The sequence below is a fragment of the Camelus ferus genome, chromosome X (assembly GCF_009834535.1).
Source record: "Camelus ferus isolate YT-003-E chromosome X, BCGSAC_Cfer_1.0, whole genome shotgun sequence".
Taxonomy (NCBI): Eukaryota; Metazoa; Chordata; class Mammalia; order Artiodactyla; family Camelidae; genus Camelus; species Camelus ferus.
In genome coordinates this window covers 20,741,658-20,758,260 of record NC_045732.1, presented here as the reverse complement: position 1 = coordinate 20,758,260, position 16,603 = coordinate 20,741,658, and the positions used below count along the sequence as shown (strand labels likewise).

General features: G+C 39.9%; 2 protein-coding genes across 2 annotated transcripts in view; one reads left to right on the top strand and one right to left on the bottom strand.

Moving 5' to 3' along the window:
* Positions 1-491: 491 nt before the first annotated feature.
* On the bottom strand, positions 492-16,010 carry LOC102513948 (60S ribosomal protein L35a-like). The gene is made up of 2 exons (XM_032475711.1): positions 15,831-16,010; positions 492-923 (listed from the first exon to the last, which is right to left on the bottom strand). The coding sequence occupies exons 1-2, from the start codon at positions 15,924-15,926 to the stop codon at positions 657-659; spliced, it is 363 nt and encodes a 120-aa protein (XP_032331602.1). The 5' UTR covers positions 15,927-16,010; the 3' UTR covers positions 492-656.
* TXLNG (taxilin gamma) overlaps positions 15,494-16,603 on the top strand; it is a 28,295-nt gene continuing 27,185 nt past the window's right edge. Inside the window, 2 exon segments of the mRNA XM_032475657.1 lie at positions 15,494-15,593; positions 15,847-16,346. Of these exon segments, the coding sequence (XP_032331548.1) occupies positions 15,494-15,593; positions 15,847-16,346 (600 nt within the window).

Genomic DNA, 16,603 nt, shown 5'->3' with positions numbered 1-16,603 from the left:
AGGATTTTTTAAGAACATTTTAAAGGTTTACCAAAAGAAAACTTAGGATTTCATCCAACTTGCCATTTTTTATTTGCCTCCTTGACTGCTTTTGGTATGAAAAAAACAGGACTCTAAGTGGGCTTCTATAATTTGAGTTACTTGATACAGTTGCTCTTTCTGGTGATAGATTTTTTTCCCTGCATTTTTAAGTAAAGACACATTTTTCAACTATGAAAATTAGATGCATTCAATTTTAACAAATTTATTTTTCAGTTTTAAAAAATAGGGGGAAGAATAGCTCAGTGGTAGAGTGCATGCTTAGCAATGCATGAGGTCCTGGGTTTAATCCCCAGTACCACCATTAAAATAAATAAATAAATAAATACATACATACATACATACACATACACACACACATATATATATACACACACATATGTTAGAAATTTTGATGTAGTTTATATAATCAGTTTCATTGGGAGAAAACAGGCCATTTAAAATATTTTTTTCAAGAGAACAAATCTACACTTTTATTTATTTACTTTTCAATAAGTATAAATCCTTGAGGGGTACAGCATCACACGGATTCTGTGTCCAATGGCCTTAGCAGGAAGATTGCTTCAGAATTTGGCAAGAACCGTGCCACTGTTTCCATGAGCACGAGTTACCTTTCCTCAGATTACTCTGGATTTGTTTGGTTTTCCACCAGGAGTTACTGTGTTGTTCTTTGCTTTGTACATATAAGCACATCTCTTGCCCAGAAAGAATTCAGTTTCATCTCCAGCATAAACACCTTCAATTTTAAGAAGAGCTGTGTGTTCCCTCTGGTTCCGGAGACCCCTCTTATAGCCAGCAAAAATGGCCTTGGACCACAGCCTTCCAGACATATTTATCGTTTTAGAAGTCCTGTTCCCAGCAGGCCTCCACAGTCTCCAAGATGGCTGAAAGAGAAAGACCATTTTAATTTTAATGAATGATTACTTCCACAGACTACATTGATACGAAGAAAATAAAATTACAAAATGTTTGTTATCCCAAAAGATGGTGCTTAGAAAACTAAGTCATAGCAGATGACAAATACATATCCATGAAGATTTAAACACATGTGGTTATATATTTCTCACAAATTAAATTAGTTATGTGATTAGATCTTCACACTAAGGAATTTGTTTAGATTAAAGCCATTTAAGATTTTTTTTTCATTTAAGATTTTTTAAAGTCGATCCTGTGTCCTAAATGTTATCCTATTTTTTTTTAACATTTTTTATTCATTTAATGTTATCCTATTTTAAGAGAGGACTTTGTAAAGTAGATACTATTCTAATTGTCTTCAAAGCGTTTTTTTAGTTTCTGAAATCTACAATATCTTGGGATTTCAGGTTGAATATGGCAGATTAAATATGTGCATTTATCTCCACTCCATCCACAAAACCCCACTAAATGACAGTAAAGGAATGAAAAAGAAAAGATAGAAATTCATATTGAAAAAAAAAAACAAGATAGCAGGTAACAGCGGCTGGGTGGTGACAAGGATATTTTAATGCTTCTGAACCCCATAAATGCTCAGGAATTCTGAGCTACCTCTGAAGGCTGAGGCAAAGTTGGTATCAGGGTGGGCAACTAACAGTGTCTGCTGTAATTTAAAACAAAACCAAAAAGAGCAGTATAAGCATGAGATAGAAAAGCAAACAGATGAAACTGCTAAGGGTTTAAAATGCTTGTTTCTGGGAGGTGGGAATTGGGATGGGGAAGCAAAAGTCGGGGGTCTGCTCTTCTGAAAGCCTTGTGTCATTTCATTTTTAAATTTAGGTATATACATCATTTAGATTTTTTTAAGCTGCTTTTGACAAGAGTATAGGGGGAAAGGTATGCAAATACTGTAGATGGGAACCTAAAATTGTAAAATCTTTCTGGATGGCAGTTGAGTAATATGGATCAAATTTTTTAATGTGTGGAACATTTAGTCCAGCATTTCCACTCTTGGAATTTATTTTGAGGAAGTAATTGGACAACTGATGCTTTGATTATAAAATGGAAAAACTGGAAGCTATCTACATGCCCTGCACCAGAATCTTGATTTGAACAAGTCATAGCCATCCATACAATGGAATTATACGCAAATATTTTAAACAGTGGGTTTCACACCCGCCAGATGGTCAAAAATTGTAAAAGCCTGAAAAAAGCAAGAGTTGCTGAGCACGTGAAATAACGGAAAGGCCGATATACTGCTGGCGAGTGGGTACTGGTACAATACTTTTGGGGAAAAAAAGCAAAAATTGGTGTTTCGTAAATGAAAAGCCAAATACGCACTTACTTGATTAGCAATTGTTCTCCTAGGGAGTCTAAAATATGATTACTATTATCTAGTAAAATGGCAGATAAATCAAGGGATAGGTCCCATATTGCAACTAGTAACAGATGCGATAACATCCCTGAAAGTGTTCTGAAAGCCCCAAGCTGCACCCAACCTAAGTACGCAAAATAACGCAAAAAAATTTACGTCTAAACGGAAACTTTAAAAAAAAAAAAACCCAAAACTCACCAACACAAACTTACATATGAATCGCTAACTGCGCGCATGTAACAAAATGCGCGCTTATATATGTACAGATCGTACGTGCTAAGAAAGGAAAGTTCAACAAGTCTATCTTTTTACACACAAATGGTAGCCTTACTGATTGTAAGGCCTCCAAAAATTATGCAGTCACTCAGGCTTCCATGATATCAGGAACTATCAATAAGTAAGAAAAAGTCTCACACAAACATGAAGGAAAAACATGAGTGCGAATAATGCGGTAAGTTCGGAGAGACAGTAATGAGGGTACTGCCACTCCTAGAACAGTGAGGGTGACTGTAAACCCGGGTCAAGAGCCTGCAGCAGTTTTTTCAGTGAACTGGGTAAGCACTTCATTCTTTGAAATAATAGGTGAAAAGAAAATCTATGGCTTGGGTGCCAAATATATTGCGTGCAATGCATTACGGTTATGCAAATGACTGCTGAGTCACCGCCCCCCAGAGTCAAGTGTAACTCCCGAGCTCGGCCCAAGCCTGCTTCCCGTCCCATCTACCCGGGACCCCGACTCCAGTTCTGCTCATCAAGGCTCTGAGAGTAATTTTTTTTTTTTTTTTTTTTTTGGATAAAGGATTTTGTTGACCGCTTACAGAGATGTTGGAGCTCTATATTTGACACGCGAGAAGGTTCACCGTATAGTATCAAATGATACCGTATAGTATCAAATAAAAGACAAGTTACAAAAATATATTTGATATTACACTTTTTCTTCCAAAAAGAAATGTGTATGTGTCTGTTGGGCATGTATGTGCATAGAAAAATGCCCATACAAAAATTAGACTTACACTAAAATATTAATGGCTGTTATGTCTTTTTGTTAACACTATTTTTTTTTGTCTGTTTTCAGAAATTTCTGTCCTTGACATGGAGAGAAAATAAGAAAAATCAATAAAATGACTTCATAATAAGCAAAGATAAAGAAGTAGAAGGGAAGGATAATAAACATAACAGAAGTGCCAGACAAAGAATCAAGGAAGCCAAAATGATTTTTTTAAAGACTTGATCAAGGAAGAAAAGGAGGCGTGAATAATATTAGGAACAAGAAATGGGATATAATCAAAGATATGAAAGTGTGGCTGAACAGACTGGCTTCCTTTCCAGTATCATTTCTCTCCTTTCTCTTCACTCTGCATTATAAGGGGTAGCAATGTGCTCAGTTTGGGGAAATAAAACTACATTTCCTAGTGTCCCTAGCAGGTGAGAGTGGCCAGTGAGAAGCAAGTAAAAGTCTTTAGGGGAACTTCCAGAAAACCTGAGTCAGCCTCCTTCTTTCCTCTCTCTCGTTCCCTGGACATGATGGCTGGAGCTGCACGTACCTCCTTCAGACCAAGAAAGAAAAGTCAAAGAATTGCAGAGACTTCAGCTCCCTTAGTTGAGGCTTTAAACCAGAGGTCAGTTTAAGGATTCTTCTTAACTGATGGGTTTAAGTTTATTTTCCTTATTGATTTTTTTTAATATTGATGTTTAAATTGTCCCGTCTTAGGCCAATAAGAGCTTCTTCAAGGAGGACCCTGAGTCCCTTTGACTCAATCTTAGTAGTCTTTGGTAGCTTCTTTGCTTTGTCACATGCACACATACACACACATACACATACACACATACCCCCCACCACCAAGATGACAAGACGTCCCATACCCACCTTTATTGTTCCTGCTTCACACCTGAAATCAGGCATTTTTCCAAGGAGTCCTGGTTCCTTTCGACAGGACAAAGTATTCTTCAATAATTGTCTTGACAATTTTTTGCCCTTTGCTTACTATATTCAGGATAGAGAAGGAGTTTTGAAGAAGTACTGATGACATGAAGAGTTGATGCGGGAAAGTTCTTTATAAAGAATTCCAGCTAATAAATACAAATATCACCATTTTGCAAGGCCAGATGAAGTAAGGACTGGTCAATAATCACCACTGATGCTAAAACCATTAAGAGAAAGGTGGATAGGAAACTTTATAATGAACTTAAAACAGACTCTGGAGTAGAGAGTAGAGCTCAGTGGTAGAGCGCATGCCTAGCATGCACAGGGTCCTGGGTTCAATTCTCAGTACCTTCATTAAAAATAAACAAACAAATAAATAAATAAACAAATCTAATTACTTCCTTCTCCAAAAAAAACCAGACTCTAATATCTTGAATGAGATATTAGAAAATATTGCATTTATTAAAAAATAACAATATGCTATTAAAAAAGAACATTCAGAGAATATGAAGTAGGTCTTGAGAACTGAAATATGATGGTAAAGGTCAAAAGTTCATTAGAAGTATTAGAAGATAAAGTTGAGACCATCTTCTAGAAAATAGAGCAAAACAGGTTGTAGAAAAATAGGAGAGAAAAGATAAAAATTGGGGATCATTCCAGAATGTGTTACATCTAACTAAAGGAAGTCCAGAAAGAGAAAACAAAATGGAGAGGAGAAATTTATGAAAGAATTAAGGAAACTTCCAGCACACACACAGACACTTCTTCATCCCATCTTTCTGATGTAGTTGTTTTAATTTTGTTAATTTAATCTCTTTTTTACATTATTTCCATGTGAATATTATTCACAACCTAGTCATATAGTGTCCTATGAATACATTACTTTTCTTGCTCAACTTTTTGTCTCTGACTTAATAGTTGTCTCAGTTTTTATTTGCTTGATTTTCTATACACTGATTACCCATTTCTTTTCCAGAGTCTCTGCTAGAAATGTTACTCTGCTCCCAATATATTCCAACCCCTCAGGTAAATTAGTCATTTTATCCACTTCAGGAAACATCCCTCCAGCGACCCTATGCCCTCCTGCTTGAATCTGGACCATCTGTGCTCTTGAGCTGGGGTCTTCCTTCTCCTTTTTCTTTTGTTGAGTCCCTTTTTCTGGACCTCAGATTTTTCTCTTTTCTGGGTTACCCCTTTTTGTGTCACCCAAAGTTAAGTTACTTTGTGGTAACATATGACCCCAACACTTCGCTGGCCTCTAGTCGACAACAAACATTCCTCCTGCATGTTAGCTGTCCCTCATGGGCTGTCTATAGCTCTGTCCTGTGTGTCATCCTTTCCCCAGAACCTAGGGGAGGGGCAGCTTTTGTCTGGGACATCACCAATCTCAAGCCAGAGAAGAGAGTGTGGCTAACTGACCCTTATGCTCCTGCTCAGAAGTGACACATGTCTCTTCTGCCCATATTCCAATGGCCAAAGCATTGCTAAGATTTATATCAAAAAATGTTTTGCCTATGTTCTCTTGTAGGAGGTTTACAGTGTCTTGTCTTATATTTAAGTCTTCAAGCCATTTTGAGTTGATTTCTGTGTGTGGTGTACTTCATTGATTTACACACAGCTGTCCTAAAATTTTTGATTAGAAAAGTTTTTCTTTCAGAAGTTTGAATGCATTGCTATATTGCCTCCTAACTTTTAGTGTTGCACTTGGGAAACTAATGCAATTCTGATTCTTGATTCTTGGTATGTGGCCTGTCTTTTCTCTCTGGAAGCTTTTAGGATTCTCTTTTGGTCCCTGTGGTGTGGTGTGGGAGGGTGGCTAAAAAAGCATCTGACCCTCTTCTTGCCTAGAAACAAATCTGTATCTAATACCTATGATTTAAGAATAAATTTGGTGACATGGGATAGAAAATTTTAAATTACAGTGTTCTAAATTGGATGCTTATTTCTATTTCACATTGATGAAGTCCAGAGGAAGTGAGCAAGGCTAGGCAGTGTGCTCCAAGAGGCTAGGAATTCTGGTTCCTTCCAGTCCTCGGCTCCCTAGAGGGGTTATTTTATTTTATTTTATTGAAGTATAGTTGATTTACAAAGTTGTGTTAGTTTCTGGTATATAGCATAGTGATTAAGTTATACATATATTCTTTTTCATTATAGGTTATTAGAAGATGTTGAATACGGTACTCTGTGCTACACAGTAGGACCTTGTTGTTTAGCTATTTCATACATAGTTTGTTTTATTTTTAATTGAGATAACATTGGTTTATAACATTATATACGTTTCATGTATACAACATATGGCAACTTCCTTTACACACTACACCTTGCTCACCACCAAAAATTTAGTTTCCATCTGTCACCATACAGGTGGTCCCCTTTACCTGTTTTCCCCCCCTTCCCCTCTGGTAACCACTACTCTGATAATAGCCATTCTGACAGGCATGAAGTAATAACTCATTGTGGTTTTGATTTCCATTTCCCTAATAATTAATGATGTTAAACATATTTTCATGTGCATGTTGGCCTAGAGGGATTGTTTACCAGCATGCCCAGCATATGGATGGGGGAAAGGGACAAGAAGCAAATGGCACCATCTGCTCTCTGGTTATAAGAAACCACCCACACTGCATTTCCACTTGCAGACTTTGTCATTTGGCCAGCCCAGCTGCAAGGGAGGCTGGGAAATATAGTCTTATCCTCGATGTCCATGTGTCCAACTAGTAATTTGGAGGGGGTGTGTATTACTAAGAAAGAAGGAAGAATTGATCTCAAAGTGGGCAGCTAGAAGTCTATACCGAGATCTAAAAGTGAAAATCATAAAACAGATTTAAAAAAGAAAAAAAAAGTCTGTTAGTACAAAATATAGTGGCAAGTAAAGGAGACTGTTTAAAGAGATGAAAATGGTGGTCTCTGGGTAGTAGGAGTTGAGAGATGGGGATGTGTGAAGCAGGAGACTTCTGTGGGATTTTTGGGGGGGGTTTTTGTGTTTTTTGGAAAATAAAGGTAGAACATACAAACAAATGTGTAGCTTAATAAATTATTTGTAGGCAAATACCCTGGTAACCTCAGTGCATGTCAAGAAACAGATCTTTGCCAGCTCCCCCCACAACCCCAGAATACCCTCCAAGGCCCCAGCCCCATCACTGTTCCCTCCCTCCCTCCTCCCCAGAAGACTTCTACAGTCACCATGTGCTTGTTTCTTTATGGTTCACCCATGTGTGCCTGATGTGTGTGTCCCTAGACACTGTGGTTTAGTCTTGCCCATTTTTGTAAATGTCTTTTAAGTCATTTTATCTGCAGTTTCCCTTCCATCCCTTTCTTTTCTTTACAATTTATCTACAGAGGAACCCGGGCCCTTTGACCCCTGCCCCTCCCTGCAGTGTGGATGTTGCTGACTGCAAACTCCAAGTATAGCTCCAGGAGTAACTAACTCTGCCCTTGGTACTTCCTGCAAGCTGGCAGCTGGATGCCCAGGTTTGATCTCACTCAATTTCTATTTTTTAAATTTGTTTTAACTTTGGTGGTTTTTAAAAAACTTTTTTAAAACAATTTTTTGGGGGTAATTAGGTTTATTTAGTTAATGGAGGTACCAGGGATTGAACCTAGGACCTCATGTATGCTAGGCAGGAACTCTGCCACTGAGCTCTACCCTCCCCACAATCCCACTCAGTTTTGATCACATTGACACAAAGCTTACATGGTGGGTGTTCTCACATCAAGAGACATAAATGGCTGCTGGTTTCTCCCAGTGGACCTTGGGAGCTGTTGATATTCAGTGCCTAGTTCATCCATTCACTATTACTAAACGATTAAAATGGTAAATTTTATGTTATGTATATTTTACCATTTTTTAAAAAGTTGAAAAATTATGCATGCTCATGGGTGTGTGCTGTCTACTGCTGTATCTGGAAAACTGGAAGGCTTTACAATAAAGTGTTAATAATGGCTCTGTCTTGGTGGTAAGATTATAGGTGATCATTTTTGACTCAATATCTGTCTGAAAGTTTTTCACTTAGTATATATTACTTTTAAAATATGAAACATCAATAAGGCCATTTCCTTACACATCAAAAAAAATAGAAAGAAGAAAATAGAAAAACAGAAATGAACAAATGAATATTAACCAAGATTAGGCTCAAAGAAACACTGATGAAGAAAAGAGAAAGTTGAATAATATTAGGAACGAAAAAGTGTTACAGGCACTGCTAGCTGCCTTTCCAACATGAATGAGACTTTAAAAATTATAGATATGTACCTATAATAATATATATACATTATGCTAAGTGAAACAAGATCGCACATGGCATGATTGCATTTATATGAATTATTCAGACAGAACAAAGATTGGTAGTTGGGGGAGAAGAGGAATGGGGAGAAATTGCTTAATGAGTTTTATTTTGGAGTGATGGAAATGTTTTGGAACTAGATAGAGGTGGTGGTTGCACAATACTGTGAATGTACCAAAGGCTACTGAATTGTTCACTTTAAAATGGCTGACTTTATGTTATGTGACTTTCACCTCAATAAATGTAAAAACATATGATATTAGGTATGTATGTATACTCTATACAGCCTAGAGACAATAGGGTAAATTTGAAAAGGGACTGGCTATTGGATGATATGAAGAGATTATTGTTAGAAATTTAGCATTGATAATGACACTGTAAATATGTCCCTTTGCCATTAGGGCCACTGACACCGCAAAAGCCCAGCCAAGCTGAGGGCCTCCAGGAAGGACCCCATCCAGCCAGAAGCCAAGCACCTGCGCTTGCGCGCTCCTTTCTCCTTAGCCAGCTGCTCCCTGTTGGGCCCTGCCACTGGGAGGCGCTAGAGAGCAGGCTGGAGGTGAGAGGGGACTTGTTTCCGGGTTTTGTCTGCAGAAACTCAGCGGCGGTTTTCTCCTGGCTCTAATCGGTTTCAGTGGTTGCAGTTGATTCCCTTGGGCAGCTTTTCCCCAGAACCAACCTCACGGTGCGACCCTGGCATCGACAGCGTCCCCTCGTCAGAGGTCTGGGCCCCTCCTCCAAGTCAGTTGTGTTTTTTTTTAAATGAAGTATAGTTGATTTACAATATTGGGTTAGTTTTAGCTATACAGCAGAGTGATTTTGGTTATACATATATATGTATATATCCAGAATCTTATTTTTATTCTTTTCCATAATAGTCTATTACAAGATATTGAATATAGTTCCCTGTGCTGTTCAGTAGGTCACTGTTTCTGTTAGTCTTCATAATAATAACCTCTCTCCTTTTTTGGTACCAATTTTAGGAATTGTAGCTGTTTCTAACAATTCCTACCTTAGTGTTCCCTTTTTGCCTTTTCAGCCCTCCAATACATGAGTTAACCATTCTTTATATTAAATTTTGTCTGTGAAAATAACTTTTATCTCTGTCTTTTGACAGGACATGACTGATGCACCAACAGCAGTTATTCATTATATTTTCTTTATAGCTGATTGTATGTCTGAAATTATTTCATTCTAATATTTTCATTTTACCGTTTGAATTAGCAAGCAAAAAATACAAAGTAGTTAGGGATAAACCTGACAAAAGATGTACATGCCATGTAAGGAGATATCAAAGAAAACCTAAATAAAGGAAAGATTTACTACATTAATGGATGGGAAGACAAATATACCTAAAGACGCCAATCTTCTCCAAATTAGATCTTGGGGGGGCGGGACTTGAATCTGTATTTTATAATTCCAGGAGAAATTGAAACTGGGCTTTTTGGACCAACTTTGGAAAACACTGGTGAAGAAGGTTATTTCATGTCAGAAATATTCTCTGAAGGAAAACCTGACATTTTATATAGTGATTTTTCAATAGAAAATACCTCACAAGTATTTTGTATTTTTCTTTACCATTGTCTTTATACACAAATATACTTTTCATTTCCTTGAAAGTCTGTAATTCTGGCTGAGACTTGTAGAAATAAATCAGAACAAAATTCATGAAGCCTATATACACAATATATGTCTTTGAATTTTGGAAATGCATGTACTCTCTCACAGTAGCCCATACATGACAAGTCTTTAAGTATCCTCTTCCTGCTGGAGCTGGTACCCCAGTGTCTGCCAATCTAATAGTACACTCTACAGCCTGCCATCAATATGCCTGAGCAAACTGGGTTTAAAGTATAATCATTTTTTAAATCTTACACTGTCTGCCAGAAATGTGGACATGTATAGCAAATGCTGAAATTGGCCAAATTCCTATAAGGACTAAAATCAGGGTGAGCCCAGAAGGATGGTATTGAGTAATCAAATTAAATAATAAGCTCTTTGTTCTATGAAAAGGCAAATACTCCTTTTCAGTGCCTACAACCCTAATAGCATGCAACAAACATGAAATTCAACTCTTTTGTTGTAATAATACTCTTGGCTATTTTAATGGTTAGTAGGAGTTTTTCTTTCTCTGAAAATACTCTGAGGTGGACAAACTAGCGTGGTTAATTTAACTCCTGTTGTCCCTTCAAGATACGGCTCAGATGTCACTTTAAACCTTCCTTTAACCTCCCCACCACCAGTAGAAAATAATGCTCAAGAGGTTACTTTGCAATACCTCTATCTTCTGAATTGTTATTGTTTGTTATGTGTGTCACTGTCCAGTGTTGGTGTGACAGCCCTTTTTCTAAACCGTGGTATGCTGGGTGTCTAGGAATGTAGTAGGTGCTCAGTAAATGTTTAATCAATGAATGAAAACTTTCTTTTCTTTTAATTTAATTTTTAAATCATTTGTTCAACTATTTTATTTTTTAATTTTTACTTAGCATTTTTTCATCTTTTTTGAGGGGAGGTAATTAGATTATTCATTTTTTTAATGGAGGTACAGGGGATTGAACCCAAGACCTCAGGCATGCTAGGCATGTACCCTACCACTGAGCTATTCCCTCACCCCCAGTGAATAAAAGCTTTCTATTGCCACCAGGTTTACCCTGGGATGATCTCAGCTCTGTGGCTACCAGGAGACTCTAAGAGGTCACACAAAGGGATGGGGAAGAATTTCAAAGAATTTCCCAATTCCTTGGGAAACTGGAGGTTTGACCCTCATCTGTAGATTCAGAAAACTGAGTGATCGGTGTATTTTATCTATTCAGAGGCTCTTTTTCGCCAGAAGTATATATGGAGAGCTTTCTCTGAGTCTGGCGTGCTGCTGGGCACTGGGGACAGGAGCTCCGTGGGCACAGCCCCTGCCCTCACTTCGTTTAGCACCTGGCTGGGGGAGTCAACTAAACAAGCCCTTACACTGAGGAGTGGACTGGCCTGTCTGGGAAGTACAGCCTGCTGGAGGTACAAAACAGGAACACCCAAAACATTCTGGGCGCTGGAGGGGCTTCTGAACACACTCCTAGAATGCGCCCTCTCCAGCGCTCAGCCCTGATTTACAAAGTCAGAATGTCCCTTTATTAACTGTAAGCAATGAAAGCATTTCACTGCATGGAAATGTACACTGTGGACAAAGAATGTTGCCTGCCACTTCAGTAAACAAAGGATGTTGTGGCCATAAAGCCACCAGCCACTGTAGCTGCCCCTACCTGTGCACCTGAAGGGGATTCAGGATGGAGAAAAACATACTGGACCTCGACAGTTAAGGTGCAGATCGAAGGAATGATTTCAATGAACCCAGACTCTTGCATCTTCCCATACATAGAAAAGCACTAAAATCATTAACTTGAGATGTCTGTTTTTGTGATTAGCAGTAATTTTTTGATGTTCTGATATTGGACTACATGGTTTTTTTCCTCAGCAAAAGATTCCTATATATCCTGGCTCCTCTCTTACCTCTTTGGAATAGGTTTTCAGAGCCATCTGAGATGCCCCTGGCTTGAGTCCTCAGTAAGTCCACCAAATAAAACAGCATTCTCCACTTTTAGGTGGTGGATTTATTTTTCAGTCAACAGCACACATCTACATCCTTTTGCTCTCTCTCTCCCGCTCCACAGTCAGACCAACACAGGGAGACAGAGCCTAATGGGAAGGTTGTTGCAGTGAATAAGAAATCAAAACAATTCTCCCTTTCAAAGGCATTAAATTAGAATGATGACGCCTCCATCCCCACACCTTGCAAAAGGGGATGTTATTTTTTTAAATTTTACTTTTTATTGAAATGTAGTTGATTTACAATGCTAGCTTCAGGTATATAGCAAAGCAATTCAGTTTCACCTATACATACATATATATATATTTTTCAAATTCTTTTCCCTTATACCTTATTATAAGAAATTGAAAAGAGTTCCCTGTGTGCTACAGTAGGCCCTTGTTGTTTATCTATTTTATATGTAGTAGTTAGTATCTGCAAATCTCGAAACTCCCAATTTATCCCTCCCCATGGGGCTGTTATTTTTGAAATTCTCTTTTTTGACCAAGATTCTCTTTTTCCCAAACTTTGCTTGGATGGGCGCTGCCAGTCTGTCCTCCCTGACTTTCCCTTTTCTAGGTTTCCACACTGCTTCTTTAGATTTGTCAATACCTTTGATCATATTATATAGAGCATGACGAGATCTGTAGTTTACTGCCCGCAAAGGCCATGTAGTAGTAGTAGCAGTATTAGTAGTCTCTGTGTGTGTGTGTGTGTGTGTGTGTGTGTGTGTGTGTGTGTGTGTGTGTGTGTGTGTTGTGTTAAATTAAGGGCTGGCAATGATCCCACTCAGGACTTCACACACAGGGGTAGTCAGCTATATTAATCAGGGAGTCCGTATTCCAGATTCTGGCTACTACAAATGCTTCTGTTAGCCGTAGCTCAGTCAACAGCAGAGGCTTTGCTGAGCAGCAAAATGAAGGATAGAAATGGGTTTTTGTTGGTGAAATTAGTAGCTTGTTAGCCAGTATGATGGGTGTCAGAAATGGGCTCACATTGTTGAAATTAATGATATACTAGATACGTGTATTGTTTAAAACTTCTGAGACACTTCTCACCCTTACACTGACAGGGTATGAGAACCTAGCACTCTGAAGCCTGTTCCCTTAAGGGTCAGGCCAAACCTCTAAATGGCCCTGGGTCCAGCTATGAGCTCTGAGGGTTCCAGTTCCCTGATACTGGCTATAAGTCCAACAGAATCCTGCTTCTGTTATAGTGGCGAGTTGGCCTCTTAAAAGGACTGAGAGCTAGGGGAATCACTGAAAGCTGACTACTCTTAAAGAAACAGTTTTGTGTCTCAGGCTCCTGGCTGTTTACTAAACATAAGAATAAGTGGGCTGTATTCAGGTATTCATGGCCTTGAGGGAGCCTGGGGAGAATATACCGCTACTGGTGAGGAGCTGTTTTTCCTGTGACCTTCATCTTTCTGGCAGACACAGTTCTAAACAGAGACAACTCCTTGAGCAAATGTGAGAATAATTAATGCAGACAGAACAAGGGGTGCCTCTTAAAGACTTGGACAAAAAGAAATGACAGCCCTTGAAAACCTAAAATATAACCCCAGCAAGGGATCTCAGCAGAGATAAGCTCAGGGCTTTTCACAGCCTTGGGCTAAGGCTTGACAGTAACCTCTTTGAAGATATTTAAGATAAAATTCTAAACAAAGAATGGGTCTACCAAAATCAGGTTAGTCTGACCCAGGGAAGAAGAGAGCGATCCAAGACCCGGAGAGCCAGGCAGAAGCTATTCTTTGTCTCCCCAGCCTGGGAAGCTACATATCCCTCCAGCTAAACTATTTTCCTTCTAATCCAATCCCTAAACCTGGGAGCAAGAACCAGGGAATCAGACTCCACCTTTGGAAGGAGGAGCATCAGAGAACTTTTGGACAGATTTAAAAGCCAACATCGCCTCCATTAAAGACATTGTAAGAAGCAGACCTGTGAGGGAGAAGGGTAGAGCTCAGTGGTAGAGTTTGTGCCTAGTATGCACAAGGTCCTGGGTTCAATCCCCATTAAAAATGAATAAATAAGTAAACCTAATTATCACCCCCCCAAAAAAAAACCCCAAACAAACAAACAAAAAGAAGCAGACTTGTGAAATTCCTATTTCTCACGGGAGCAGTACTAGCTGTTTCTCTCGAGCACCCGGTTGGTTCTTATTTTGTGATGTGAATCAGTCTGTAAATTGTGTTTTTCTCTTTTCTCTAATGTCAAGAATCTCAAAATAAATAGCTCATCTCCAGCTTGTGGACGAGACTCTCAAGGCATGTGTTTTATGGGTCCCATAACTTCAGCTTACTTTTCCCATCCTTCTTTCACTTTCACTTTCTTCTCATTTCTCTATTTGTCTATAAACGAATGATATGATATATATCCATGTATCTACACACTGTTGTGGCATATTGTTTATATATGTTTACTAGCCTTCCAAATCCCTTTGAAAAAAGAACACGTATAAATAAAACAAACACAATTAAAATATTTTTCATTTCTCATAAGATTTGAGGTCACCACTTGCATAGTCCTTGTGCTTTCTTAATAAAGGCAACTATTGATTTTTTTGTTCCATATGTACTTAAACTCACACAATACATAAAATCATGAAGTCAAAATACTCCCAAGTCTCATCTCCCAGGGAAAAACATGAACATTTTGATTAATGTCCTTCTAAACATCTCTTTATAAACCTAGAGGCAATTCTATATAAATGGATTTTTTTTAAAGCCCACTATGCTATGTATATTTTCTAGGTCAATTTAAAAAACGTTTATCATTTTTAGTAGCTGCACGGTGTTCTCTTTAACCATAATTTAACATTTTGACACTCAAATCCCTGGACGAGTTAAAAGAAGAATTTCCGATAGATTTATTCTGCATCTCGCTAGGACTTTTGCTTTTAAGAATAGTCGCTGAGGCCATCAGCTTTATATAAAGTCTGGGTATGGGTTAGTTATCAATTGCTCTAGTTTTGAAATCTCAAAGCTGAACTGAGTTGTTCTGTCTTTCTTCAAATTTACAGAAATAAGTAACAGAAGGAATTCCCTCAATATTGCAATTTACTCTTAATGTAAGTTTGTTTTTTGTTTTTTTTTGGCGCCTGCTCCCACTGTTTTGTATTCTCTAATTTTAAAAAAGCCATAGGATTTACACAAATTTTCATAATGAGTTATTTAAGGCAACATGCCAGGATTTCATGCCGGTCTGGTACTGTCAGAAGTTCGGTCATTGGAGATCTGGTTCTATCAGATGTAAATAAGGAGTATTCCTAAGAAAAACTCCATCCCCTTCGCAATCACTTCAAGACAAAAAAACGAATTCAGCAAACGAGTTTGTTTAAAAAAAAAAATCAGTAACGAAACGACTGGCAGAGAAAGCCGGATACGTTCAATGTGTATTAATCGCCAAGTGCGGAGAACTGTGCTAGAAGCCCGGGCGGTCCAGCCAGGTGAGCACGATGCAGCCACCATTCCGCAGGAGCTCGGGACTGGTAAACAGTGCTGAGAACTCTGGTGGAGGGACAGGACTCACGGCAGGTGTCTGAGCCAGAAACCTCAAATTCTTACATCTCTCCCACCTTGAAAGTAGCGAAGTATTTCCCCTTACCCCTCAATCATTCAGGCTCAATTTCGAAGAAGAGCAACAAAAGCACAACGTGTCCCCGACCATGGTCCTTCCCAAACCCTGAAATATTTCTAAACTTTTCCTCCAGGATAATAAAGAATACCTTCCGGTACCGGTAGGTGGTCCCCAGAAAACTACAAGTCCCAGTAGGCTGCACGCGCAGCACAGTGTATACTCGCCCCATCTCAGAACGCCGCATTACGCTCCAATCCTGATCCGGGCCCGCGAGCCGTGGCCGCGCCGCCTGCTGGGACTTGTAGTCGGTTCGGGAGTCCAGTTTTCAGTTGGCCCAGACTCGCGCGGCCTCCGTTCGCCCTTCGGCCCTGCAGAAGCCCAGCCCAGGCTTCAATGCTCCCCACCCCCATCCCACTCCGTTCCCTCGGGGGGCCAACCTCCTCCGGTCACGTGGGGAGCAATGCTCACGGCGATTGGCGGAGGGATTCAGGGGCGGGGCACGAGGCCCCGTGAGGTTCCGTGCCCCTTGTCGGGCCGCTTGTTTGGCTGCTGCCGTCACCTCATGGCGACGCGGGTAGAGGAGGCTGCGCGGGGAAGAAGCGGCGGCGCTGAGGAGGCGGTTGAGGCCGGACGGAGCGGACGGCGACGCAGCCCGCGGCAGAAGGTCGGTCTGGGGGGGGAGGCGCCCGCGTTGTGCCGGGCCGGGGGAATGCTGGGGCTAGCTATTTCGGGGTCCACCTCTTCACTCTCCCTGGTTACCCTTAGCCACTGGACGAACATCCGGCCCCCTTCCCTCCTGGGGGTGACGACGGTGGGAGCAGGTTGGGGGAGTGGGACCGGGATGGATGGGGTGGGAGGGGCGATGGTTGGGGTTTGGGGGCGCGCGGCGGAGGCGGGAGGGAAAGCAGGGGGCGCAGCCTG